General features: G+C 36.0%; 2 protein-coding genes and 1 pseudogene across 2 annotated transcripts; 2 read left to right on the top strand and 1 right to left on the bottom strand.

Moving 5' to 3' along the window:
* The first annotated feature begins 7,943 nt into the window (after nt 1-7,943).
* Nucleotides 7,944-8,348, top strand: LOC143628441 (uncharacterized). The gene has a single exon (XM_077098043.1). It carries the CDS (start codon nt 7,944-7,946, stop codon nt 8,346-8,348), a length of 405 nt encoding a protein of 134 aa, XP_076954158.1.
* An 8,365-nt stretch (nt 8,349-16,713) lies between these two features.
* LOC143628401 (mitochondrial uncoupling protein 5 pseudogene) lies at nt 16,714-17,847 on the bottom strand (annotated as a pseudogene).
* A 7,083-nt stretch (nt 17,848-24,930) lies between these two features.
* Nucleotides 24,931-26,845, top strand: LOC143628400 (uncharacterized). The gene is made up of 4 exons (XM_077098010.1): nt 24,931-25,176; nt 26,173-26,214; nt 26,295-26,410; nt 26,546-26,845. Exons 1-4 carry the CDS (start codon nt 25,024-25,026, stop codon nt 26,739-26,741), a joined length of 507 nt encoding a protein of 168 aa, XP_076954125.1. The 5' UTR covers nt 24,931-25,023; the 3' UTR covers nt 26,742-26,845.
* The last annotated feature ends 258 nt before the right edge of the window (nt 26,846-27,103 follow it).

Here is a 27,103-nt window from a genome sequence, read left to right as displayed (position 1 = left end):
TTGAGCGGGGACACATGGCAGGAGAATAAGGGTCTGGCATCTGAAGACGCAAGTCGTTTTATGTTTAATGTTTTAATATTGAAAGACAAGGGATGATTTAAGACATGTTTATGATTTGCCATGTAATGTTATATGAAAGTTTATTATTCCGAGTTAAGTTTTGATTAACTCTGATATTTAGAACTGCGTTTATGAGTAAATCTAACACTAAAGCAGGGCTACCGGTAACGGGGCCTTACAAGTTGGTATCAGAGCAAAGTTTGAGAGATTTAAGCATCCCATATGCTTAGACTCGAACAGAGAATGGGATTTAAGTAAGAAAAGAAAGAAGATGCCAGTCCAAGAATGCCATTTGTCGCTCAAGCAAGCCCAGTAAAGGTAAAGAGTGTGATTGAATAATGCATATTAATATTAGAGATAGGATTTATTTGATTGCTTTGATTGACTAACTGTTTAAAGTAGAACCACCACAAATGGACTCATAAAAGGAAGTGTATAGGACACGGAAAGTAACGTGATCATCTAATCACAGCTGGCCACTGTTATTACCTGTTAGCCTTACTATCATTGTACTAAATAGTTCCTTGAGTGATGATGTTTGTGTTTTCCATTTTTAGAATACGATGGCTGGAACGGGAGGAAATGTGGGAGCGGGAGGTCGCACTGGACGACGTGGCAGGCCTCGTCGTGCCCAGCAACCTTCGGTTGAGATAGCTTCCAACACCAGAGATGAAGGGAGTGCAGCTGGAGGAGTTCCAGTCAACAACGAAGGGGTCCAGCTGGATCCCGCAATTCAGGCAGCTATTGTTCAAGTTGTAGCCACTGCTGTGAAGAATATTACTCCGGGAGGGTCTGCTGGAAGCCGTGAAAGAACCGCTGGAGGGGCAGGTGGTGATGGTAGGAGAGATGAGGAAGAAGAGAGGGAGGCCTCGAGTGGGGTTAATTCTGTGAAAGCCGGTGACAGGAAAAGAGGCCGAGGCGGGTGCAATTATAAGTCCTTCAAAGGATGTGACCCGCCAAAGCTGACCGGTTTGGGTGATGCAATCGCTACTCTTCAGTGGATAACCGCCATGGATAAAATTATCTGAATCAGCGAGTGCCGTCCTGACCAAGATGTCGGTAAATCCAACACTAAAGCAGGGCTACCGGTAATGGGGCCTTACAGTGATTTACTTTGTTTTGATTGTTATTTTTGGTCTTATTTTATTTTATTCCACTTCCTAATTGCTCTTGTCGAAACGGATGCTATAAGAAATTGATTCTAAATCCATGGATCAAGTTTTGTTGGGTTCTTAAAACTTTTTCAGCCCATGTATCCTTAAAACTGGTTTAATCAAGTTTTGTTGGGCTTGGCTCACATCTATAAGTTCTAGGACCATTCAAAATCTTTTGAGATATAAAGACTGATATCTACATTATTGGTATTACTTTTCAAAATATCTTTCTCTCAATTTTCTCTTGGCCAAAAACCTTTAATCTTCTTGCTAATCAAGATTAATCTGCCCTTGTGTTTCAAGTTGTTTCAGGATCTTTGATTATTAACAGGTAAATGGACAAGATAAATATCTTATTTCGGTTCTTAGTAAACGATGTATGGATGAGTTTGAAGGCTGAATGTCGTTGTCGTGACGGGTAGGGATTTGGATAGAGTGTGATATGGTCGTGACTTGTGTTAGAATGTATTGAGAGTTTCATTAAGTTGCAGGTTTTGATCGTAAATGGAGATTTCGGCTATTTGGAGAAGATGACACATATTCCAAAGTGAAACTCAAAGGGTTTTTCTCTTTCAGAAAGTTTGACCGAGAACGCTTAGTCAAACTATGATTTCTCGGTTGACTTCGCTGACCGAGAAGTCCCTTGTTCTCGGTGGGAATGGACAGAAAACCCAATTTAGACCGAAATCTCTCTGTGGATAGAAAACTATCATCTGGACCTAAATCTAATATAAAATCATTGTTAATGTACACTTATGATCCACACAATCTGATTTCATCATGTTTGGTCCCTGTAGTTTGTAAATTTGCTATATGTCCTCAATATGTTAAGATTGTTGACTAATATAAGTGAATATTTACTAACTTGTTTCGTTTGTTGCAGTAATGGCTGATCAAACACCATTAAAGTTTGTTGATACTCACAACATAGCAGGATGCTTGTATGATCCACCTCTGGCACACAAAGAGTTTAAATCCATGATAGTGGGACTCAATACTTGCAGGATTTCTCATGATATACGAGAAACTCCTGTCATATGCAAGAAGATGATCACGGAGTTATGGAATAATGCTTCTATTAATAACTGAGGAGTAGGTGGAGCTGTCACTATTGATTCCATAGTTCAAAAGAAGTCGTTCGTCATTTCAGAGGCCATTATACGTGAGGTTCTTCTGTTCGGAGATCAACCAGACTATCCAACGAAATTCTCAACTAATACAGTTACTGAAGTTATAGTCCGAATGGGTTACGAAGGATCCTATCCTCGGGCTATAAAGAAGCTCTTTCATCCATACTGTAAGTTCCTGATTCACACATTCTTTACATGTGTGTCAGGACGCAAAGGAGGATCTGACGAGATCAGCCACATTCAGATGTTGGTTATAGTTGCTCTGATCATGGAATGGAACTACAATTATTCTAAATTGTGTTCGATGAGATGATGAGCAACTTGAAGGGAAAGAAGAAGGAGATGTTCCTCACTAGGTTTCTACAGATGATCTTCGACTCACATTATCCTAACCTTGTTAAATCTGTAGAGACTCTTGATCTAAAGTCTATGAGACCAAACACCTTTGGGCTGATGCAGCAGTACAGGGAGGGGTCAAAAGTCGTTTACCAATGCCTTCACGAACTAGTTGAGTTCGGGAAGTTTGCTAAAACTGAGCATGTTCCTGTCAGAGCTCAAGTTGCTGAAGAGCATGTGATGCATGTTTAGAGGCGTACTGCTGCATTTGAAGTCATTTCAGATGATGATGAGATTGAACACCAAGATACTGAAACTGCTCCTTCTGCTGATCAATTAAAGGAGTTTGAGAAATTCAAAGAATTACTCCAGTCAACTGCATTGAAGCCTCCTCAATCAGTTACTGAGACTCAAGATGAAGATGCTCCTGAAGAACCAGCCGCCGATCTTATTCCGTGAAAGAGACGAAGGAAGGATCCAAGACCCGGCGTGCTGGTTACTGAAACAACAACAACAACAACAACAAGCCGGCAACCAAAACGTGAGTCAGAAACTACTGAGACTCACGTTGATACAAGTCCATCCTCAGCCAAACCTCAAACTCAAGAAAATATTTTTGATGACATTGCTCATGAGTTTGACTTTGAAGCTGATATCCAATTCTTTGATGAGCCACCGGGATCATCTAACCCGATTGGTCAGTAGAGCTCTAGTGCTATTGAGAAAATTGCTCACATTCTTGCTATGCAAGATAAATTTTTGCAGGATAAAGGCAAGGGGATTACTCTTGAAGCTGCACCTGTGGACGTGCAGGCTTTGAGACAAACAAGACTCGGTTGTGAAAGATGTGCGTATCCAAGAACTTGAAGCCAGCAACACAGATAAAGATTTAAATATTAAATAGTTTCAGTCTAATATGGGTGGTCTTACTGCTATGTACCTGGACCTCCAACAGAAACTCATTCGAAAGTTTGGAGATGAATTTAAGGGCAGTGAAGACGTGGCATCAAAGACACTCAGTGATGATCAAGGTGGCAGTTCTAGTGGACGCACGACTTCAAATATAGATGCTTTTGATCCACTATAACATTATTTATCTGCAACGTCAAGAACCGCGAAGCAATATTACAGACTTCAAAGGAAGATACTTATTATGAAGAATTCCAACCAGAATGTTGAATCCTCTGACCATCCAGATAAGTTTATTTTAAATCTACAACATGGTTTTTCTGAGAAATACGGTGACAGGTTTGGGATCATGTCATGGGGATTTGATATTGATAAGAGTATGTGGTGGGTGAAACGCAAATCTGGAACCACTAAGTATTATCGAAAGATGAAAGATTTTGGGTCTTGGACGAAGTTGGATCTGAGCGACCTCATTAATGCTCCGTTTCATAACCCGAATCATGACAAGAAAGCTACAGACTTCTGGAATTTCTTAAAGAGACAAGTCGATCAGGGATTCTCAAACATGACCACTATGAGTCATTTTTGAAGAAAGCTAAGAGTGTTCGAGATCCAAAGACTGGAAAGACAATGGTGAATGTGATGTAGCCCGCTACTAACAAGGCAACTCATATTCCCCTATCTACTTCGATTCCAGAAGGATCACTTGATGAGCTGCAATTCTGGGCATACGACAGTGAAACTGCTACTGTTGTTGTCCGTGTGAAGAAGGGGCAATATCGTTTTGTTGACCCGCGTGATTTATTGAAGTTTCATGAGCGTGATATCAAGACGTTGAGCAACTTTCAGATTATTGTCGAACAATTATTTGAGGCCGATGCCAAAGAGTATACGGGAATGGTGGCATCTATAATCAGAGCGTGATTGTGGTGTGGTGGATATAGAGAGGCTGACGCCAACATTATGGAACATAATTGAAAGACAAAGCTACAAACCAAGGGGGAGATTGTTGAGTCTGTATTATTTGGTTTGTACTTAGTTTGTTTTGGTTTGTGTCTTGTATGTATGTGTAAACCGAGATCATGGTAATCTCGGTGGGCTTGGGCTTGTTATGGGCTAGGTTGTAGTTCCCTTATATATAGACATGTTATGTATAGGGTTTGGGTTGGCCGTTCACTTTGATATTGTGGAACGAGGGTTTTGTGTAACCTAGTGCTTAAGCATTAGACGTTTAATATACGTATGTTCTGAAGCATCTCTTGTGTTCTTTACGTGTTATACTTGTTTGCCTTGAATCGTCTCTTGTTATATTCCGCAATAACATAGAGATCATTGACATCATATTGAAAAATCCGTCTCTAGGACTTACATAAATTAGTCAACTAATAAGTTTGTTTTAAAGTAATGGACAAATATGTAATTTATATATGTTAGGAAGGGAAAATATGTAATTGTATTTTTGATTTTGGAGAAATATGTAATTAAAGATGTTAGAGAAGGGAAATATATAAATGCCTCATATTATGACAAACAAAAGCGGTCAAACAATGTTTCTTAACAATATTCGCACTTACACATGTTTCTCTTTTAAAGATCGGTTGACCATGCATTTGGCAAGGGGCTTTTGTTATCTATCGTCTTCTTACTCTCGAATGTTAATCGAATAATCTTTGGATGGTTCAATTTTCTCCCAGTTGTTTGTATTAATGTATTATTATTATTATTAAGTATAATTAGCATTTAACGGATTGGTAAAGGTAAAAATTTCTTTTATTAATAACACACGCACACACAAAAGAAAAAAAAGACACCTATCACAAACTAAGCTATAGATCTAATGACATAATTTAACCTATGTAAAATTATGAAGCAGACAAAAGGAACAAACTGATGCATCCGGTCCATTAAGTTGGCCCGGCCTAACTGCTTATTTTTATTTATTAATATGATTGTCAGGTATTTTGTTTAGTTGGTTGATTGATTTTTAAAGAATTCGTAAGCTTCAAGCTTGTCAACCGAGTCATTTGGTTCGAATCATTTGAATGAAATCATTGTGTTCTTGAGCCATTTGAGTATTACCGTGGAATCAGTATCACAAACTTCAAAAGCAGTTAATAAATAGGCAAAAGATTAACTAGTAATCACAGTCACAACACAATCTCACATACCTCATTTCAAGAAGCATTATAAGGCCAGCCCATGCAACAGTCCAATAGTAAACCAAAGCTCATATGCAAAATAGTAAACCCATGTGAGAAAACAATAATAAGTAAAATAGAATAATTAAAATTGAAAACAACTTAAATACCGGACCTCCACAGCGGTGTCACCCGCCACGAGCTGACGCCGGGAAATATATTTTTTATTTTATAAAAAATTATTAATAACTAGTTTTTATTCCCCGTATAACGGAGGTTGTTTAAAATTTTTCGTTTCTAATATTGTGAATATATTTTTTTATATTTTAGTTTATTTATTGTAAGAATCTAATAATATACTTGAACCTATTTTAATTAATTTATGTTGGGTTATGTTCATTTTATTATGAAACGTTGAATGAATTATCTACTTGATTTTTATATTTATTCGTTTATGTTCATTTGTTATAATTTGGATATTATTTTGTGAAATTTTTTGATTAATTTAAACTTCAAAGAAAAGGAATCGCTAATGTAACTAAATCTATGTTGAGAAATTAAATTAGAGTTTGATTACGGGGTTTGCTTTACAATTTTTTTCTAATAGTAATATATTATTTTGTATTTTAATTTTATTTATTGTAAGAAAATTAATAATATACTTATAGGGTTTAATGATGAAAGGGTTTCACAAATAAATGAGATGTTATAACCCATTTAAAAGCTATATGGGTTTGATGAAACCAATGACCCGCTTATTTTCTTATACTATAAAATTGTTTCATAATTATAAATAATTTCTTTTTGTTATAAAAAATGGGATATTAATTTTTAGTATATCCCTATTTTATAGGATTTTCATATCAAATATTTGGTGAGATTAATTTTTAATATAATGAGATGTTATAACCCGTTTAAAGGTTATCTGGTTTGGTGAGACCCATACTCGTGAATTCGGGTCAAACGCATGAGAAATCACTATTTAAAAATAAAGCAATCTGATGGCTTGAAAGAAAATAAGGATGTTTCGTTTATATAATTTAAGATAAGTGGGTAAATTACCCTCATATGACATGCACATGTCATGGCTTAATTAAATGGCCGTTAATGTAAAGACGAAAATAAAATAAATATGTTATGTAAAGAACGCTTGAAAGTATACTTTTTAAAGGACCTGATTTGTAAATCAACTATGTTTAAATGACAAAATTTATATTCCTATCTTTTTATAAATGGTTTGATACTAATGATTTTGATTATGATATTAAGTATGAAAGAATATTATATTATTATTATTAATAATAGTAATAATAGTTTAGATTGTATTTATTGCAATTTTTACTTTTCTAATAAAGTAAAATAATGAGTTTTATGCATAGAATTCTATTTTTATTTTCTCTCTTAATTTTTTAATATTTCATTTCATTCATTCTAGTTTTTTATGGGTCACGTGTTAAAATCATTTTAACAATTATGTTATAAAATATTAATTCCCCCACCTAAATCCTGATATTCTAATCTCTTATCTCACTCATCCTAGCAATTTATGGGTTATGAGTCAAAACCATTTTGACAATTAGGTTATAGAATAGTCAAGAAATTAAAAGTAAAGATATAGATTAAAGATCAAACTTGTAAAATATAAAAGTTAATTAAGTGAAAAATAGCCAAGATTAATCTTTTTCTAAGGTTGATTTGTTCCTTCGTTGTCCGGTTATTTTTCCACGAAGACCATATGTTGCATTATCTAGGGTAACCAACAGAAGTGGTCTAAAATTGTTAATATTAGATGACGATGTGAATCCTCGTGATAAAACAAATGTTGTATTTAAAGAGATTTTCTCAAATTTATAAATTTAAAATTCAAGTTTCTTACTGTTTGTACTTTATAATTTCATTTCTTTTTAACCTTTAATTTTGTTTCTTTATTTCAAATAACGGACCTTATTTATTATTATTATTATTATTATTATTATTATTATTATTATATTGGAGTTTGAGTGTGATACCTCGATGATATATATTTATCCTTATCTCTATTTTAATGTTTATCTCCTGTTTAATATTCATATTAGGAGATCAGTTTGTTTTGTTATCAAATTGCTTTTCCACCACCTTGTATTTAAAGACTTGATCAATGAAAATATCATATTTTTCATGGTATCATAGCAGGTTAGTCTCCTCTGCGAATCTTAAAATTCCATCTTGCAGTCGAGATGGTCGGAGACAAAAACGACAATAACGGGTCATTTAATGTCGATCCTAAACCCATCGATCCAAGCTCACCATATTACATACACGCATTTGATTATCCGAGACAGATGCAAGTGAACGATGTTCTTACCGATTGCCACTATAGTGATTGGTCTCAAGAGATGATATATTTCCTCTACGACAAAAACAAAATTGGTTTCGTGGACGGATCGATCCCTAAGCCACAACAAAACGAAGAAACCTTCATGGTTTGGATGCGGTGTGATGCGATGATAAATGGGTGGTTAACAACGGCTATGGAGAAGGACATTAGGGGTATTGTAAAATACGCCAACTCCACTTCAGAAATCTGGGAAGACATTAAGGAAAGTTTCGGGAAAAAAGTGCTCCTCGTGCCTACGAACTAAAACAATTTCTAACTGTTACACGCCAAGACGGGTCATCGGTTTCTGCTTATTTCACAAGGCTTCGTGGAATATGGAATGAGATCCATTCTGTTCTCCGAGCACCGCGTTGTACTTGTGGCCATTGTTCGTGCGATGTAGGAAAAAATGAACGATTTTCGTGAATATGAGCGTTTATATGAATTTCTCATGGGACTCGATAGCGAGTTTACCACCCTACGATAACAACCGTTATCAATGAAACCATGTCCAACTCTAGGGGATGCCTATCATTTGGCTTCCGAATATGAACACCAACGTACCAAAACAGCCATGAAGAAACCGCAAATCGACCCCGCCGCCTTCCAAACTGTTGCACCTAACTGGGTTGATGGCACATTCGGACCACAAAGAAATAGAAGGGATATGAAGCGTAATGTTAACGATGACATAGAACAATGCACTCATTGTGGAAGAAACGGGCATAATCGAGAGGGATGTTTTGAAAGAATCGATTACCTGGAATGGTGGCCCGGGAAAACGAAAGGCAAGCCTAAAGTTGCTTGTGTAGAAACCGAATCCACATCTATAGGTGGGCTTAATGAGGAGCAATATAAGTCCCTACTCAAACACTTTACTGATGCCAAAGACCCACCACAAGGTGATAAAGTTCCTAGGACTAACATGCAGGTATGTTAAATAAAAATGGAGATTAGATTATAGACTCCGGGTCCACGGAGCATATAGTTCACGATATTCGATGACTACACCCATATTGAGAACGAGACACCTGTTATCATCCCTAACGGGGATGGCGTCTCGGTGAGGGCCAAGGGAAATTGTACCTTGATAAAAGGCTTTAATATTAAAGAAGTTTTATATGTGCCAGATTTTAATTGCAATTTGCTTTATGTAAGTAGATTGGCTAATGACTTACAATGTTCGGTTTGCTTTCTCCCGTCCTTTTGTTTCATGCAGGATTTACACTCGAGGAACCTGATTGGTGTGGGTAAATGTGTGAATGAACTATATCGGATGGGCATGGTGGTGAAAAAAAGAAAAGCCATGATGTTGAAGTCCGATGCAGAAGTGTGGCATAAAATACTTGGTCACGCCTCGTATGATAAGTTATGTCGTGTTGTTTTTTTTTATAGTATTCCTTTCAATTTTATAGACAGTTTGTGTGACGCTTGTAATAAAGTTAAGCATAAATGTCTGGCATTTCCTAAAAGCTTCATTAAGACAAATGCATGTTTTGATTTAATCCTTTGTGATATATGGGGGAAATATCGAAGGACCTCTACCACAAACATGAATTTTTCCTTAACTATTGTTGATGTTTTTAGTAGAGCGGTTTGGGTCGTATGATAAACAAAAGGGTATAGAATTTTTGATATAGAACATGGAAAGGTGCTAACGTCACGAGATGTCAAATTTATTGAAGAAGAGTTTCCATTTGCCAAAATAAAACCTCAAGTGAATGAAACTAATGTCTATGTGTAGACGAATATTTGGCCCACCATGAAGTTTTGGTCCACCACCACTCATACAAATAAAGATACAAATGGGTTTACCTTTGATTCGGAGGAAGCCCAAGATCTAGCAGACCAAGAAAAAAATGAACAAACCACAAATATTGTCGAGCCCAGTGATCATGCCCAAACCGAAAGTCAGAATGACAAATGATCAGGAACGAATTCCCACAGGCTCAGTTGAAAAAAACCCCATCCAAAGGAAAAAAACGAATCCATGTGGCGCCCAAGAAATTTCATGGCTTTGAAGTTAAGTTGGCACCATCTATCGACCATTCACACTCCACACAAGATTAGTGTTCCTCAACGATACATCCTCTTGCTCATTATATTTCTTACGAAAAGTTTTCTACCTCACATAAATCCTTTTTGACGGCCATTACTTCAAACAACGAGCCAAAGACTTTTCATAAAGCCATGCAGGATAAACACTAGATTGAAGCAATGAAAAGGGAAACCAAGCCCTTGAAGAAAACAAACATGGACACTTGAACACTTGCCCAATGGCAAGCGCACAATTGATTCAAAATGGGTTTATAAAATAAAATATAAACCGAATTGTGAAATTGAAAGATACAAGGCACGTCTCGTGGAGGCTTTACTCAAATGGAGGGAGTAGATTTTCATGATAAGTTCACTCTGGTTGCCAAATTAGTCACAATTAGGTGTCTTCTAGTGATTGCGATTTGCGACAAAGAAAAATTGGTTGATTCATCAGCTCGATGTAAATAACGCTTTTCTTCATGGGGATTTGGAAGAGGAGGTTTATACAAAAATTCCACAAGGCTTCACAGAGGAAGGAGACACATGGGTTTGCCGTCTTAGAAAATCACTTTACGGGTTAAAACAGGTTTCTCGTAATTGGTATCACAAATTCACCTCGGCCCTTCTTGAAGATGGGTTTTAACAATCTAAAGCATATGATTCGTTATTTACTTTTGATACAAACGGTTTATTTGTTTTTGTTCTCATTTATGTTGATGATGTTATTATTGTCGGCAACAACATTAAAAAAATACAACGTACTAAGGAATCTCAACCGGTTTACCATCAAGGATCTCGGGCCATTAAAGTATTTCTTGGGCATTGATGTGGCAAGTACACCAGACGGATTGGTTTAAGCCAAAGTTAATATACTTTGAATGCTTTAGAAGACAGTGGTATGCTTGGTTGCCGACCAAGTCCTTTTCCTATGGAACAAGACCTCAAACTCGACCATTGTAGTGAAAGTCAGATGGTGGATGCTCCACGATACTGACCGCTCATTGGGAGACTTTTGTATCTCCAAACCACTCGACCGGATATTGATGGTTAGATATTTTGTATATATATTAGTTTATTAATTATGTAGTTTTATTGAGTTTATTGTTAGAACTTTGGTACTTCATACGTGCTTTTGTATTTCAGGTAATTAATTGTTAAAGATGCTAAATTAGAGACCTGTACGAGCATGGAATGATATCTTGTGAAGACCGGAGCATGATTTGAAGTCTTAGGAAGTGTTAGAAGGATTCGGGAAGAGTGTGAATAAGAAATCATAAGCCGATGCTAAAACTGAACAAGATGGGTTGACAAAACGCGACCAAGAAGTAAAACGAGCATATCCTGGGCTAGAAAATGAGTTACGGGATATGTGAATTTTGGGTTTATCGACGAGAGGAATCCAAATATGAGGTTTTCTTAGGTCGCGATACGCAACGGCATGAGGCTATGACCATCGCGTATCGCGATGGTAATAAAAAACAGGAAAATCGAGTTTTGACCTATATCTTCTATTTTACGAACCCTAATCAGTTATCACGACTTTCAGCAGTCTGCGGGACGACAAGGGCGATTCCAGGAGCCCCGGATCACCTCCAATCACCTCCGAGTTCATAGTTCATCATCATGAATCAATAGCCGAAGACTAATCAAAGATCATGAGCGGCTGATTCGTCACGAGTCATTCCCGGGATGTAGAGTATTGTAACTTTTTCAGTATTTTCTCATGTGTTAAAGAACAAACTAATTGTAATTGTTTTTTATTAATCAATGAGTATTGATGTTTGGTATTGTTGTGCACTCAGTCGGTGTGGGTTTATTTTGATCAGAACGATTAGTTTTCCAGTTGTTATGATAATTGCTTATAGGGTTGTTTTGCCTAGTTTGAATATGATGAAGCATACAATTGCCTTTGGTTGAGTCACACTGGCAGGGACTGTTTGATAACCAGTGCCATGTGTTAACGATTGTTGATGCCTAAGGTTTGCCTAGTTAGTCAATCTGATTTGATCTTTGACAATTAATCTGTTAGGTTAACATGAGATTATTGTTTTAGTTGCATGCTTAAACCCTAGGTGTGATTATGTTCTTGTTAATTGTTAAACTCGTTTAAGTGTTTGTTGCTTCCAAACAAAACCTGCTAGTGTGATCAGCACTCGACAAAACTTTATAAGTATTTGTTTATAATTGTATATAATTAAATAAACGAACAAACGTATGACATTGACCACATGCTCCTCTGGATTCGATACCTGACTTACCCTGTCTATAGGTAAAATTAGGTTGTTGCATGATCGGTACGACACGGTCATTAAATATCGCTTACTCATTTAACATGTTAAGCCAATTTGTTTCTGACCCTAGATATGAACACATGGAAGTCGTTCATCAGGTCCTTCGGTATCTCAAAACGACTCCAGGACAAGAAATTTTATTACCGAAATAAGGTGGCCTAAATTTGAGTGCTTATTGTGATGCTGACTGATTAGGTTGCACGTTTACTAGGCGGTCTCGAACTAGGAATTTACTCTTGTCGGGAGGAGCTCCAGTTTCATGGAAAAGCAAAAAAAATACAATCTATGGTATCTCGTTCTTCCACTAAAGCAGAATATCGTGTTATGGGAACTACTATTAGTGAGGTCTTATGGGTAAGATGGCTGCTTAAAGACTTCCTTGTTTCATCAATGATCCTACTTTGTTGTTTAGTGATAATTTAGTAGCTCAACACATTGCCAATAACCCGGTTTTTCACGAGCGTACTAAGCATGTGAAGATGGATTGTTGTTTTGTTAGAGAAAGAGTAAGGATATTGTGCCAATCCACATAGACTCAAACAAACAAATCGCTGGCATGTTCACTAAACCATTGGGAGCTCGACCCTTACGTTTATTACGTACTAGACAAGTTGTGCGCTCGTGACCTTCACGCTCCATCTTGAGGAGTTTGAGTGTGATACCTCGAAGATGTATATTTATCCTTCTCTCTATTTTAATATTTTAATGTTTATCTCCTGTTTAATATTCATATTAGGAGATCAATTTGTTTTGTTATCAAATTGCTTTTCCACCACCTTGTATTTAAATAGTTGATTGATGAATTAAGAAAATTTAACAGATTCCAATATCATATTTTTCATATTATGTAACAAATCACGTGTAATGCTAGTTTTTTTTAGTATAATAACATTTGCTTCATCCTAAGGATATGGCCTTTTCATACAAGTTTAAAGGTCTCTTACCAGTTCAATTTATCTTATATAGAACGACTTTCTTTTGTCAACTTTTACTATCCAGCTGTCGAGGTTTAAAGGTTAGTGAGAATGGTTTATTAGGAAAGTCTTAACTAGAAAACATTGCCATATCACAATCAACTTACTATAGAAATCATCGCCAAATATAAAATAAAACTTGATGAAGTCATCAAATAAAATATGTTTAGTTAAATGGATATACATAGATATATATTTGCTGTTTTGATTATATAACTTACTACAGTTATAACATAATAACTTTAAAAGATACATATTAATATATTCAATTTTTATGTTAGTAAACTAGTTCTAAGTTCCAACAATCAACAAGGAATGAAAATATTGTGCCGTAAAAAGTTTAATACTAAGGTAACGTTTGGTATACAAGAATGACAGGGAAAATAAAATGATTCATTACGTGAGAATGAAAAAAATGGTGTTTGATTACTCAATATAATGGAATCATCCATTACAAATGGAATCTCATTCCATCAAAACCATTTCTTCCCACCTCCCTTCTTTTTTTTCATTACATTCCTCCATCACTCTACTTTCTCAACACCACCACCACCACCTAACAACAACCACCACAACTACCATCACCACCACCACCACCTAACCGTCACCGTCACCGTCGCCACCACCTCCGCCACCACCAGCGCTACCATCGCCACCTGAACATAACCGCCACACCAATGTCGTTGCCTGACCACCACCACCGTTGCCACCACCCTACCATCGCCATCACTACCAATGCTACTACCGCCACCCCACCCCGCCTAACCACCACCACCATTTTCGTCGCCGGAGCTACCGCCACCATCGTCGCCATTTCAGTTTTTTTTTAATGTTAATAATCCTTGGTTGTTGTTAGGTGGTGGTGGTGGTGGTGGTGTTGAGAAAGTAGAGTGATGGAGGAATGTAATGAAAAAAAAAAGAAGGGAGGTGAAAAGAAATGGTTTTGATGGAATGAGATGTAATGGATGATTCCATTTTATTGAGTAACCAAACACCGTTTCTTTCATTCTTACGTAATGAATCATTTTATTTCATCTTCATTTCATTACTTCCCACCAAACATTATCTAATATTCTCATCATGGAGTGTTGAACTTGTCTGTCACGTAGGGACTGAACAAGTTAAAAAAAATATGGGTCATGATTCTACTTTTCACATGATGTGAAAAGTGACTTCATTATTGATTAAAAATACATAAAAACTACATTTTCTCGTTGTGAAGTGTGGCAATGTGACGCACTAAGTTTGCTCGAAGATTGTTGTGGATATTTCATTAACACTTTTTTTTACTGCTAACTTCTTCTAATATAGTTCCCGTCTCAAAATCTTTTTCATTATACTCACAAAAGGTTTGGCCTTGATCCTCTAATATAATGTTATGTAGAATTAAGCATATGTGTTGTACATAACATGCGTATTCTACAAGGTTTCCATAGACGTGTTGGGCATTTTAATGCTTGAGAACACTAAATGCTCATTCAATGTGCTTTTTAGCAACTTCTTATGTTGTTTTAAAGTGTTTTCTTTTTTTTTTTTCATCTTGAGGGCATGAAAAGGACTGACAAAGATATCCTACTCGAGATGTAGGTCCTCAGTGAGGTAGTAATCATACTTGTATTGTGACCCTCTAAGATGAAATGAAGAATCGAGTGTTATTCTGCTTATCATGTCGTTAAATACCGAAGACTGATCAAGTAGGTTTATGTCATTGTTTGTACCCGTTTCTTCCAAGAAAACATGCCAAAAACCATAGATATTATGATGTTATTATCTCAAGCGTCATAGATTGATTACATTGCATATGTAGCGTGGATCACAAAGATGGTTAATTTAGGGTATAAATCGGATGGCGTGTGTTTGTTTTTTTTCAATTTTTTTTTTTTTTTTTGAGAAGTTTGTAATCAAGTTGTGTTAAATATAAAAAAAAAATTAAGTTGTATTTATAGTGTTAAAAAGAAAAACATTTAAAAAAATAATACATTTCTTTTTCTTGAAAAATGACATTTAAACCACCTTTACCCATGACATTGAAAAATGACATTTAAACCACCTTTACTCATGACATTGAACTACGTCAGATAGACTCCATGTTTTACGTCGTGGCTCGAGTCACATATCCCCATGCTATGAGCAGCTCTCTACATAGTATGGCTACGATAAAGTGTAGCAGTGGCTTAACTAAATGAGTTCATTAAAGTGTCGCACCACTATAGCAAAGACAATGAGGCTTTAACTACCCACACTTTAACAAGGTTGTGGTGGTTAATTAAAAAATTAAATAAATGAACGAAAAAAATAAAGAAAATTGATGATTGGTTAATGGTGGAAATCATCTCACCTTCAACATTCATGCCCATTAAGGGCTTGGCGAATGGCAAAGAAGCCCTTAGCACCTCCGCTAACAACCGTGTGATGGTTTTTTTCCGTTAGGGCAAGCTGAGGCGGTGAGACCATCACGCCAACTACACATGGTCTAACATTGTTTTTTAATGGTAAATAGTACTCCAATCAACTTTACAACTATTAATTTATTAGTCTTTTTTCATATTTAAACCTAGAACCCCTTCTCTAAAGAAGATATGAATATATCTCTACCAACTTGGGTTAGTCACTTATTTGGGTCTTGGAATACAAGAGTTTTTCTATTACTGATCAGTGTCAAATATTCCAAAATTTATATTTCTATTCACTAGAAAAAGGGAAAATTATGAATCACTAAAATTTGAGAAATCTGTGGTGACGAAATACGAGCACCAACTGATACGACTCAGGCATAACAGCTAGGTCAAACCATCTATGGTAGTTTGTCACATGATATGGCTGTCTAGATTTTCCATCCGCTACTTATGGGCCCGTAACATCGGTCATAGCCCTCGTAAGGCTATGCGTAGTGGAGGGGCTACAAATTGGGGTGGATTGTGACACGTGGCGCCCAGTCAGCAAGGGATGATAATTTGTTTTTTGGGTGTAATAGTGTTGTAGGCTAATATATATATACATATATGTATACCACACACAAACATATATAATAATATAAATATATATACATACATACAATACACACACAGCACATATACATACATATACATCTCAGGGCGATAAGAAAAATTTGCCCCCGCCCAAATCGCCCCAAAAATCGCCCACGGGGGTGGTGTTATAGCCCATGTCGCCCCTTTCTCGCTCTAATCCGTCACCCACTACATATGCCTGACACCGGCCATAGCACTAAGTTATGTTTCTTTTCATATTTGATCTTTTGCTTCCATTTTTCTCTCATCAAATTAATTTAAAAGTCTGCTAATTTAAGATGTATCATTATCAAAGTATATTCCAAATAAATTATTGCCTTTCATATGATACATATGACACATGACAACACTATTTTATTTTCCTAAAATGAAAAGTGAAAAAGTAAACAATAAACCATGGCCACTTTTAATAGTGCAAGTACCAAATCATCAATGTTCATCATCCAATCATTTCAGAAATCCTTAAGCAATTTCCGAACCTGTTCCAGAGTGACAAACAACACGATTGTAAACGGCCCCTGTCTTGATATTGTAGGAATGAACCCTTTGTAAAGTGCCATAAGACCTTCGGTCCTTACTGTTCGCAATGCGCAATCAGTGGCGCCTGCGTAGGGTGGGGATCCCTGGCTCCACCTTCATATTCATAACCCTTGTCTTAATCACATCAATAGGGTTCGTGACTACCGAAGCCACAAACCCTGCAGCAAAACTCGCGGTCACATGGGTTCCAAGCCCATCCTCCATCACACCCTTGTCCAATATCGTCTCCTTGATCTGATCGTACGATGCCAACTGTGAGGCGGTTACCAACATGGCGCGGTTCACCGTAAGAGATGAACCGCGCCATAAACTACCAATCCCCTCGTTTTTCGCCATTTGCGATATAGCGTCCACCACGCTTTTATAATTCCGACGCTGCAAAGCGGGTAGCCTTCCATCCGCCTGCATGCGAACCATCGCCACGTCAGCCGGGTTCCCCACAGCCGCCCCGATCCCACCCGCGATCAACCCGGCACCAATCTTCTTCCACAACCGCATGTTTCCGGTTTCCAGATCGGTCCATTTCTTCTTCATCATATCATAAAGGCCCATCCGGGTAGTCGAATAAAGTGTCTGGCGAAGGACAGTAGCGGAAACGCCCGAGAACAGCGCCGCTGCCCCGTCTTGCTGGATGATCCGCATCCCAACCGTAACTGGCCCCACATGTTGGGGGCCAGGGATAGGGATGCTGGCACCCAGTTGTGCGGGTGCAGTAGCGCGTACGGGGGCGTTTTCGCCTTGTAGATGCATCCGGACCTTGATGAGATCAAGCGGGTGGGTTGAACATCCGGCCACTATTGATGCTATACCACCTTCAACAAATCCTTTGAATCCCATTATTATCTGAAGGGTTAAAGATATCTAATTTTCTGAACAATTGAATTGGGTTGAATTTAAAAATGGATTTGGGGATATTGTTTGATCTATGAAACAGGCGTTACAAAGGGAAGTTGAACAAGTAAGTAAACATATATAAAAGGGACAAAGTAAAACACATTTCACAAACTTTAGGCAATGTGTTGTCAAATACGATAATTTAATGGACTGATTAAAATATACATTATCATTACCACAATGAGATGTTCATGGTCTAGAGTGTGACAAAAATTTGGAATTATTATATGAATTATGTAAAAAAAAACAACATAAAAAAAGTAAATATGATTATGAATGAATCATCATGTCTCTGTCATGGGCATGTGCAGTATCATTCAAGGATACGTCAAGTATTTTTCAAGGCCTTTGAAGTAGTAAGACACGTTAAGTTAATTTTCAAGGATAGAAATTTAACGTTTTGAGTAGAGGACCCATTTTTAACATTCGAAGGTTAGAAATTACAACTATCTTACTTTTTGAATAAGTTTTAAAATTTTTAACCTTCTTTTTCCTAACGTTCAAGGAGAGTGGGTGGTAAAGGTTTTGGATTCCAGTTAATAGAATAAACATGTTGTATTTGAATTTGATCGGTTTAGTTTAAATGTATTCAAATTTAACTATTATAACCGATTAACATGTTTAACACGCTTACAACTTGATTTTAACCTACCTATCCGTTTGACTCGTTAAGATAGATGATCAAGTTCTTGTTACACAATTTAAGTGTGTTCAAGTTTAGGTTGATGTTTTGGAGAAGCAAATAATATTTGAATTGGGGGTTCAACACTTCAACCCGAAACGAATAACTTGTCATCTCGTTTAACTTGTTTAGATAAATAAACTAAACGGTTGTGTACGGCATTGACAGCCCAATCAACCATGATTATCAACACTTCATCCTTATTTATCTTTTTTCTCTATAATCATTATTATTTTATTTTCATTTTTATTAACAAATCACGGGTGTGCCAATGAAAATGAAGATCTGTTAATTAATGGGATTTTGATAGTGATTATGTAATAATTAACTACAATAAAAAAACCACTTGCAAACGTGTTGGATAAGATAGTATATAAATATGTTCTAGGGGGTTGAACTTGTAGTAATAAGATATTCGCTGATTTAAATTTATCATTTAACATGTATATAAAATAAAAATCATAGTCATTTTCAAACAATAAAAGCTGTTTGTTATGCTTTAAGTCACATTAATAAAATAATTAATTTCAAAAGACACCATAATCCTAAAATAAAATATATTTATTTTATAAAGTGTTATTGTAGTATGTCATTCATGAACAAAATGAGGACTATATATGACCATGGTTAAACTATGATATGCTCATTTATTTGTAGTTTAATTTAATAGCAAGAAACAAAGTTATTTTGTAGTCAATTGTTAAATACATTTGATACAATATAAATTAACGGTCATGCACGATTAATTTGACATTTCGATATTTCACTTTTGATCTCTAACTTTAAGAAATCATATTACTACTTCAATCTTATGAATAAACTGAACACAAATGTTGTTAAACGTGAATGAAAGTTCAATTTTTTTGCTAAATGTTATAAAATACTAAAATACGTTTTAGTATTAAAAATAAAATAAAATCTATATTTAGTGGGTGTATCTTAGAGCATTCACAATATCATCCTCATCAACTTCCATATGATTTAACTAAAAATACATTTATCCCTCAAATTTGTTTACTTCTAAAAATACTTCACATCCGATTTCTCATATGTATATTTGACGTGCTTGAATAGTAATATATAAACTAAGCAAAAGAACATACTGGTTTTAAAAAGTTAATGGCCTAAGAATACTAAATTCGATAAAACCGAATAAAGTTAACTGAAGATTAATGAATGTGGAGTATACTTATGGAACCATCTTGGAATCTAATCCATCAGCGTGTAAAGTGCTAATATGAATAAAGACCGAATAAAGGCTATAGATACATGTAAAGACCTTGAAGCCAAATTAATTTATATGTTTACAATTTCAAGTGAAACGTCGCATTAGCTGTTGTACATCATGCAATGAAGGTTTATAATAATAAATAAAATATGCACACACCCATTCACATATCACAATTCCACTATTGAAACAAGGCATCTCAATGTTGCCACGTCATCTCTGGTTACCCCCTGTCAAACTCCACCAAACATATTATTTTCGCACCGTTCCCAAATCCAAATCACCAAAATAATAAATATAACAATTGGAAAACGTTATTTACCCTCTGCTGCCTTGGTTTTTAATATTATTGTTTGCTTATTAGTGGGTTATTAGTGGAGTACATGTTGTGTTTAGAGGTTGTTCGTGTACTTACACATTTGCGTACCTAGGGCTGTAGGTTGGCTTGGTGTCTCGCTTCCGTGCCTGCAAGATGGCGTTTATCTTTTATATGTCTTCATCCATCAAATACAGATTTCACGTTGGAAAATTGTTTGTATTCCTCACATAGGTATGCTTAGTTTTTTAGTTTTTTTATGTTATTGATTTCTTTTGTAGGGATTTGTTAATCGGTTAACGGAAATTTTGCTTCCATTTTGAATAACCAGTAAACATTGTAAATTGACGAGTCTAGAGTTTATATAATCCAGTTAAGCTATGCTTTTTATTAGTCCCTTTTAATTCAGCTTAAATTTTGATAAATAACCATATTATAAAGTCACTATCGCTCAAATGTTAAAAAATTGAAAAACAAAGGTGCATGTTTTCATCCATTTGACCCTGTTGTTTTTGTTAAATTTTTTACTCTACAGGTGACCTAAGATGACATCTAGAAGTCTTTCTCTCATTAGGAATGGGGATGGTGCAGAACCTGTAGACATTCGTGTCATAAGAAAATGGCAATCCTACGCTTTTAAGGATGAATGTTGCTACTTATTTGTGGATAAAGAGGTACAGCGACTAAATTTTTTCCTTATAAGAGAATACTATTACCATATAGATTCTATAGTATTGATCTGTTGATCATGATTATCACAATAAATAAATTGTCCTATGTTGTGTTTATATTTCTAAAGAGGAGTTCTCAGACTGTTTATAATTAGTTTTGTAACATATACAAAATTTAACAACCGTTTTGTATATCCCAATTAATAATTTGAGAACTTCTCTTGAAATAGGTTAAACCCGAATGGAACCGGTTAAAATTTTTGAATATGCACGATCTTTTTTTAAGTTTTTCCTTTTGAACCGGTTCCGATCGATTGGGTAAGGGACAACTTAAGCCTAACACACCCTTAATATTTATAGTTTCCCTAATCATAATTCAAATTCTAACAAAACCTACAAATCAACATAATATACAGGGGCATGCGATTGAGGCGTGTGGAAACAATCGCGATAAGTTTCACTTTGAAAACAATATGAAAATGCAAGGTTACTACAGGGTGTCTAACTACGTGTCGCAAAAGCCGAGACGCACTCACAACGTTGTTCCTCAACAGGCGACCATAAAACTTGTCCGAGGAACCTCTTTTGTTCCAGTCGACCCATCGGGCTTCCCATTACACTACTTCAACTTTGTACCGTACCACGTTCTCCAAAGCCGTCTAGATTCCCACTTTCTGTTAACAGGTGTAAAAAAATCAGTCTATTTATATTACCAGACACATTATATATGCACTAATGAACATGTACATTACAGATTTCATAGGGCGTTTTGACCTCGATAACCACAAACAGACCAACATCATTAGGACGAAGATTGTTGAAATTTCTCATCGGAAGATGTAGAGTAAGACACAAGCACATACACCACAACACGCACATTATTGATACACAAGTACAACTGTCAAACTAACCATCTGAACATATAATGTTACAGTTTGAATGAAAAATTCATTGAAGTGGCTCTTTGGGAAGAAACAATTGATATGGTTGACATAGAAAGCCTCACCAATGCAACTTTTCCATGTATAGTAGCTGTCACTTCTATGAGGGTAAAAAAATATGAAAATTTACAGCTTGAGTCAACCGCTCCTACACACGTCTACATCAATCCATGTGTCCCTGAAACCAATGAGTTAATCGAACGGTAAGAACCACGCATACCCTCAAACACACTACTTTTAAAACCTACATAGCGCACATAGTACAATTACAAACTATATTGTACACAGGTTTACAATGAGGTACGCCAACATACCAAACAACCAAAGAGGTCGTTTCACAATCTCACAGTTATTGCAGATAAATCCGACACAGAACAATGTAAGTTTTTGAGTTTATTGTGTTAAAATACATTCAATTTTCAATATTACACTAAATGTTAAACGCCAACAGGAACGAAGATTTTCTTGCATCGCCACCATCAAAGATGTCATCTATGAACGGAAATGGTTTTATCGAGGGTGCATCCAGTGTAATCGAAAACTACATCCGCGTGGCCCGGATGGATGTGTGGTACCATCCAAATGAACAACAACAAAGATTCATGTAAGACTATCAACTATAACAACTTTTTTAATACATACTGCACATAAAATTCCATTTAAATACTAACAAAAGAATTTAAATATAGGGTACTGTGTCAATGTAACAATCGAAGACAAAACAAGGACTACAACAGCTACATTGTTTGACGAGGCAGTTTACTCATTGGCGCAAATAGATGCAATGACAATGGTGGTTGAAAAAGCCTTTGAAGACCCTAATACACTACCAGGTCCATTGCATGTAATAATTGGCCAGACAAAGAAGTTCCAACTCCAATTCAACAACCGCATTCAGCAATGATCGACAAGATTTACCTGTAACAAAGTCCTAGAAGAAACTAACATACCTCATGAAACTCCACAAGAAATGCCATTAATTCCTGAGCAACAACTAATTTCACAGGTATCCATACTAAAACTCCACAAGAATGTAGTGTGCATGCTTTTAAGTTTTAGGTAAAGATATTCATCACAACTTAAAAGTTAAACAACACACAGGTTACTTTCAGAGTTCTAAAGCTATTAAACAACACCAAAAATAAAAAAAAAATAAAACCAATGTCGCGCAACTAGATGCGCTCTGTTCATACATAAGAGGCTCATTTTATAATACAAAACAAAAATAGGGATGGCAATGGGTAATGCCCGTTTCAAGGTATGAGACGGGTCTGGGATTGCTTTTGAATATTAACGGGTTTAGTATAGGTATGGGATTTGTATTATGCTCGATTACCTGGCCCGATCACCCGATAATATAGACCCGTTTACTCAATTATATACCCAAGTAACCTAACATAATTTTCTTTATTTATATCAATGCACCTTAATTTTAGTATATAGTTCCGAAAATATATACTCATTTTTTAAAGTGTTATGAGCATTTGTCCTTTTATATGATTTAATGTATATTCTATGTAACAAATATGACAATTTGCTTTAATGGTTAACCTACTTGACGAGTTTTGAGTTACGTATACTTAACGGGTATTTTTAATGCACTAACGGGATACCGAAACCCATGGATATACCTGATACCCGACGGGTAAATACCCGACATGTTTGAGGACGAGTATTAATAATCAGTTACGGGTTTGGGAATACATAGACCCATCCCAAACCCGACCCATTATCCCTAAATAAAACAAGCTTTTGTCTTAGGGACAAAGACTTAAAAGCGTTAAATAACTGAATTCTATATGCTTAAAATTAACCAGATTGGTTAGTTTAATATGGGTTTAATTCAGCTCACTAGCAAAATGTTCTCATTACTTGCTGAAGGATTAAGTTAACTTAAGTTTTATCATCTGCAGAAAACACCAGCAACACATCATCTCCATCAGAACCAAAGAAGAGTTCACTAGGTATAACTTATTAATTGGTCAATACAATGAATCAAAACACATATTTTTATAACACCATAACCAAAAGGACGTTAAATGCAGCAACGGTAACAGACGCAATCCCACCACCCAACACACCAGCACCTTCAACACCACTGAAACGACAAGCAATCATAGACACCCCAGGTATATACTTTAAAACTATGTAAAATACCATACTATAATATTTTGCAAACTATAAGTACTAACTCTACAACGTACACTTCAGGTGTTGCTGCCACGGTCCCATCGAAACGACAACTGCAATCTGCCATACCAGACAAGAAGGTAAAGAAGCTGAAACAACCAACGAGGACAAGCACCTCCAACTATTACCTTAGAAGACCAACCCATGAATGTTTTGCTAGCGGATAGGCAGGATGCTGCTCAACCATGATGCTACACAGTCTTTTTGAACAACTGAACATTCCCCCAAAAGCAACCTAATACATGTGATGCAAGCTCCTAATACATGTCATGCAAGCTCCTAACTTTGGAAATGCAAAACACATGTAGTATATAAATAATGGCTGTAATATTAACTATCCGCAAAATAAATTTAATAATAGTAGGTTAACATCAGTCTTACCGGCTGATGTGCATTATGTAAGATGTCCAGACGATAATTTATTCATAAGCAACCGACTTCATATGCAACCAACGAAGAAAAGAATATGTTAACCTTCATAACAAATTAAAACAACTAACTTACATTGACTCCCGGGTGAATCAACTAGTTAAAAACACCTGTGACTTGGGATTGCTAGGTTGGATTTGAGTTGGATCTGCAAACACTACGACTAACGACCTAACAATGTGTCACCACACCAAAATTCTGATCCTTCCCTCTTTCTTCTAAAAAAACATTAGCACCTGTTATTATCACCACCACTAGCTCCATTATCGCCCACACCCAACCATCGAGCTCCATCTTATTTCGTTGATCAATGTGTGGTAATGGAGTTGGTGGTAATAAAGGGAGGTAGTGGAGATGAAGGTCAACGTCTTCTCATGATGCGTGTAATTCCACCATGATTCGAGTTTACTTTACTGCAATAAAGAATTCACCAGACCTGATCTAACTCTTACCCGCAATAACCCTCAGTCAAACAAACATGTACCCGAAAGCCAACTTAACCGAATGTTACTAACTTCAGGTTCCGATTAGACCTTCAAACATCATAAACGATTAAACCCCAATAACCCAAACCTATTAACCAACACCCGTATCAAAGCAAAAGTAGTCCAGTTTTCCTAACTTTGAACAGGTGGTCTTCAAATGCAGGTATCAAATTTGATATCACCTTACCACTGCTACAACCACCATTACCGCATCTCTAGTCCTCCTTAGATCCATGGTCACCGCAACCACCAGCCGTAACACCGGCGGTGCTTTCACCACCATCGCAGAGACAGTCACCTTGGAGCGTGAAATTAAAAAGAGCAAATTCATCGCTATTGCCGGTCATATTCCCGATGAGCGTTCTGCCCAGTCTTTTCTCTCCGAGGTATACAATTAATATTCCGTTGCTACGATATAATATAATGCGAATTGCCCAATTTTGTGTTTTGTTTCAGTTTCAAAATTAGGGCTTTATAAATTATAATAGTTGAATACGAAATTATCACCGATGCTAATTAAGCCATTTCATTTACTCTCTTAGTTGTTCCGTATTAATCGTATATATTTGTAAGTAATAAGCAAAGTAATTAGTAACTTCTGTATATATTTACAGATGCTTTGAGGTTAAATATTTTGAAAATAATGGAATTTGAGTTATATACACAAGTTAAGGTTGTGTGAATACAATGAATTAATCTCCCGGAACATATGTTATATACTCAAAATACTGTTTGCTCCTGTATACATGCACAACATGGTTATTGGCAAGGTTGTAGTAGTCGCTAGTCGGAGCGTTGATCGGATCGGACTTTAATATATAAATTTCAGTTTTATATACACACATGTACATTTTGTCCAGAAATTGGCTGGAATCATGCTGGAAACCGTCGAATTTGGCCAGAAACTTGCCCGAAAACGCCGAAAAAGTCCGATTAATCCTTATTTTGGTCGGATTTGACCATTGACCGATTAATTGGCCGACTAGCACAAAATTAATCAGTTGGGGGTGGGACTAGCGATTAATCGGGGATTAATCAGAGTCTAGTCGGGATTTTTACAACCATGGTTATTGGTTGCACTTATTCATTGATAACCTTGAAATTATGAGATTGCTAGCTGTAATTTCTTTTTTACCTTCAATATATATTTGAAATTTTTTTTCCATAAGCTTATAAGATAGGTATAGCAGTACCTTCATGACCTATATTTTTGTTTTGGATTAAAGTTAGAGGACACCACTAAAGAAGTTTTCTGTAGCATAACATTAATAGATTTAAGTGAAATTATTACTCATTGTTAGCTGCAATAACTTCTTTAGCTTGTTATATGATTTGCTTTGTTGTTGTTAAAGTTTTTGATTTCATCTTATATAAATGTGCAGGTTCAAGATCCACGCACAACTCATAATTGCTGGGCTTATAAGGTATATCATATATGTGTGTGTGTGTTTATTATAATGCATTCATGCTCAAAGTGCTCATTATTTGTTTTCTTGAATTTTAGGTTGGTAATCAGTATCGAAGTAATGACGACGGTGAGCCATCTGGTACAGCTGGAAACCCGATACATTCTGCTATCGAAAATTCAGGGTTAGATAGAGTGATGGTTGTTGTCATTAGGTAAATATTATCTCATGTTCACTTCCATCATGATCTACTTCATATAAAGTTAATATGCAAAACTTGTTCTTCTGCTACATTTGGTTATATTTCATTTATAATAACTAATTTAATAATTTGTTTGTTAATTCTTAGGCACTTTGGAGGGATCAAACTAGGTACTGGAGGATTAGTCAGGGCATATGGTGGAGTTGCAACCGAATGCTTGAAAAATGCCCCTACACGATTAATTAAATCTCAAGTAATATTCTTTACCAATTGTCTTGATTGTATAAATCCGCTTGTGAACTTTCGTCATTCTTTTGTTTCTTTTCTTGGCACAAGTTGGTAATTTACAATTTTGTAATCTTATTCGAGTTTGGTATCTTTAAAAAGATTTATTTACGTTGTGATTACTGTAGTCGGCAAGTTGTTCTGAAGTCCAAATTGCATTTGGTAAAATCCTATTGAAATTCTACTCAGAAAACATTAGTTGTATCTTTTAACCTTAGATTAAGCACTAGTAAGTTTAGCTAACCCAATTTGATTATGCTTCTTGTTTAAACTGCCATACTCACATTTATATTTAAAGTAATCGATCTTATAAGAATATTAAAACACAACCATATTCGCAGCCTGTGAATACTTATGACTTCTGTCTAAATATTTTGCCCAAAATTGTATTCGAAAAATTGTAGACTTCTAACGTATCAT

Source organism: Bidens hawaiensis, unplaced genomic scaffold (genome assembly GCF_021521415.1).
Source record: "Bidens hawaiensis isolate Kalapana, Puna unplaced genomic scaffold, B.hawaiensis_p1.1 tig00004973_1, whole genome shotgun sequence".
Classification (NCBI taxonomy): Eukaryota; Viridiplantae; Streptophyta; class Magnoliopsida; order Asterales; family Asteraceae; genus Bidens; species Bidens hawaiensis.
This window is presented reverse-complemented; position numbering and strand designations above follow the sequence as displayed.

What these genes read in the sequence shown, in the direction of transcription:
- LOC143628441 (XM_077098043.1), top strand. Translation starts at nt 7,944, where the DNA reads ATGGTCGGAGACAAAAACGACAATAACGGGTCATTTAATGTCGATCCT.
- LOC143628400 (XM_077098010.1), top strand. Translation starts at nt 25,024, where the DNA reads ATGGTCACCGCAACCACCAGCCGTAACACCGGCGGTGCTTTCACCACC. An exon ending in CCCAGTCTTTTCTCTCCGAG is followed by an intron (nt 25,177 to 26,172) that starts GTATACAATTAA and finishes ATAAATGTGCAG; the next exon opens with GTTCAAGATCCACGCACAAC. An exon ending in GTGATGGTTGTTGTCATTAG is followed by an intron (nt 26,411 to 26,545) that starts GTAAATATTATC and finishes GTTAATTCTTAG; the next exon opens with GCACTTTGGAGGGATCAAAC.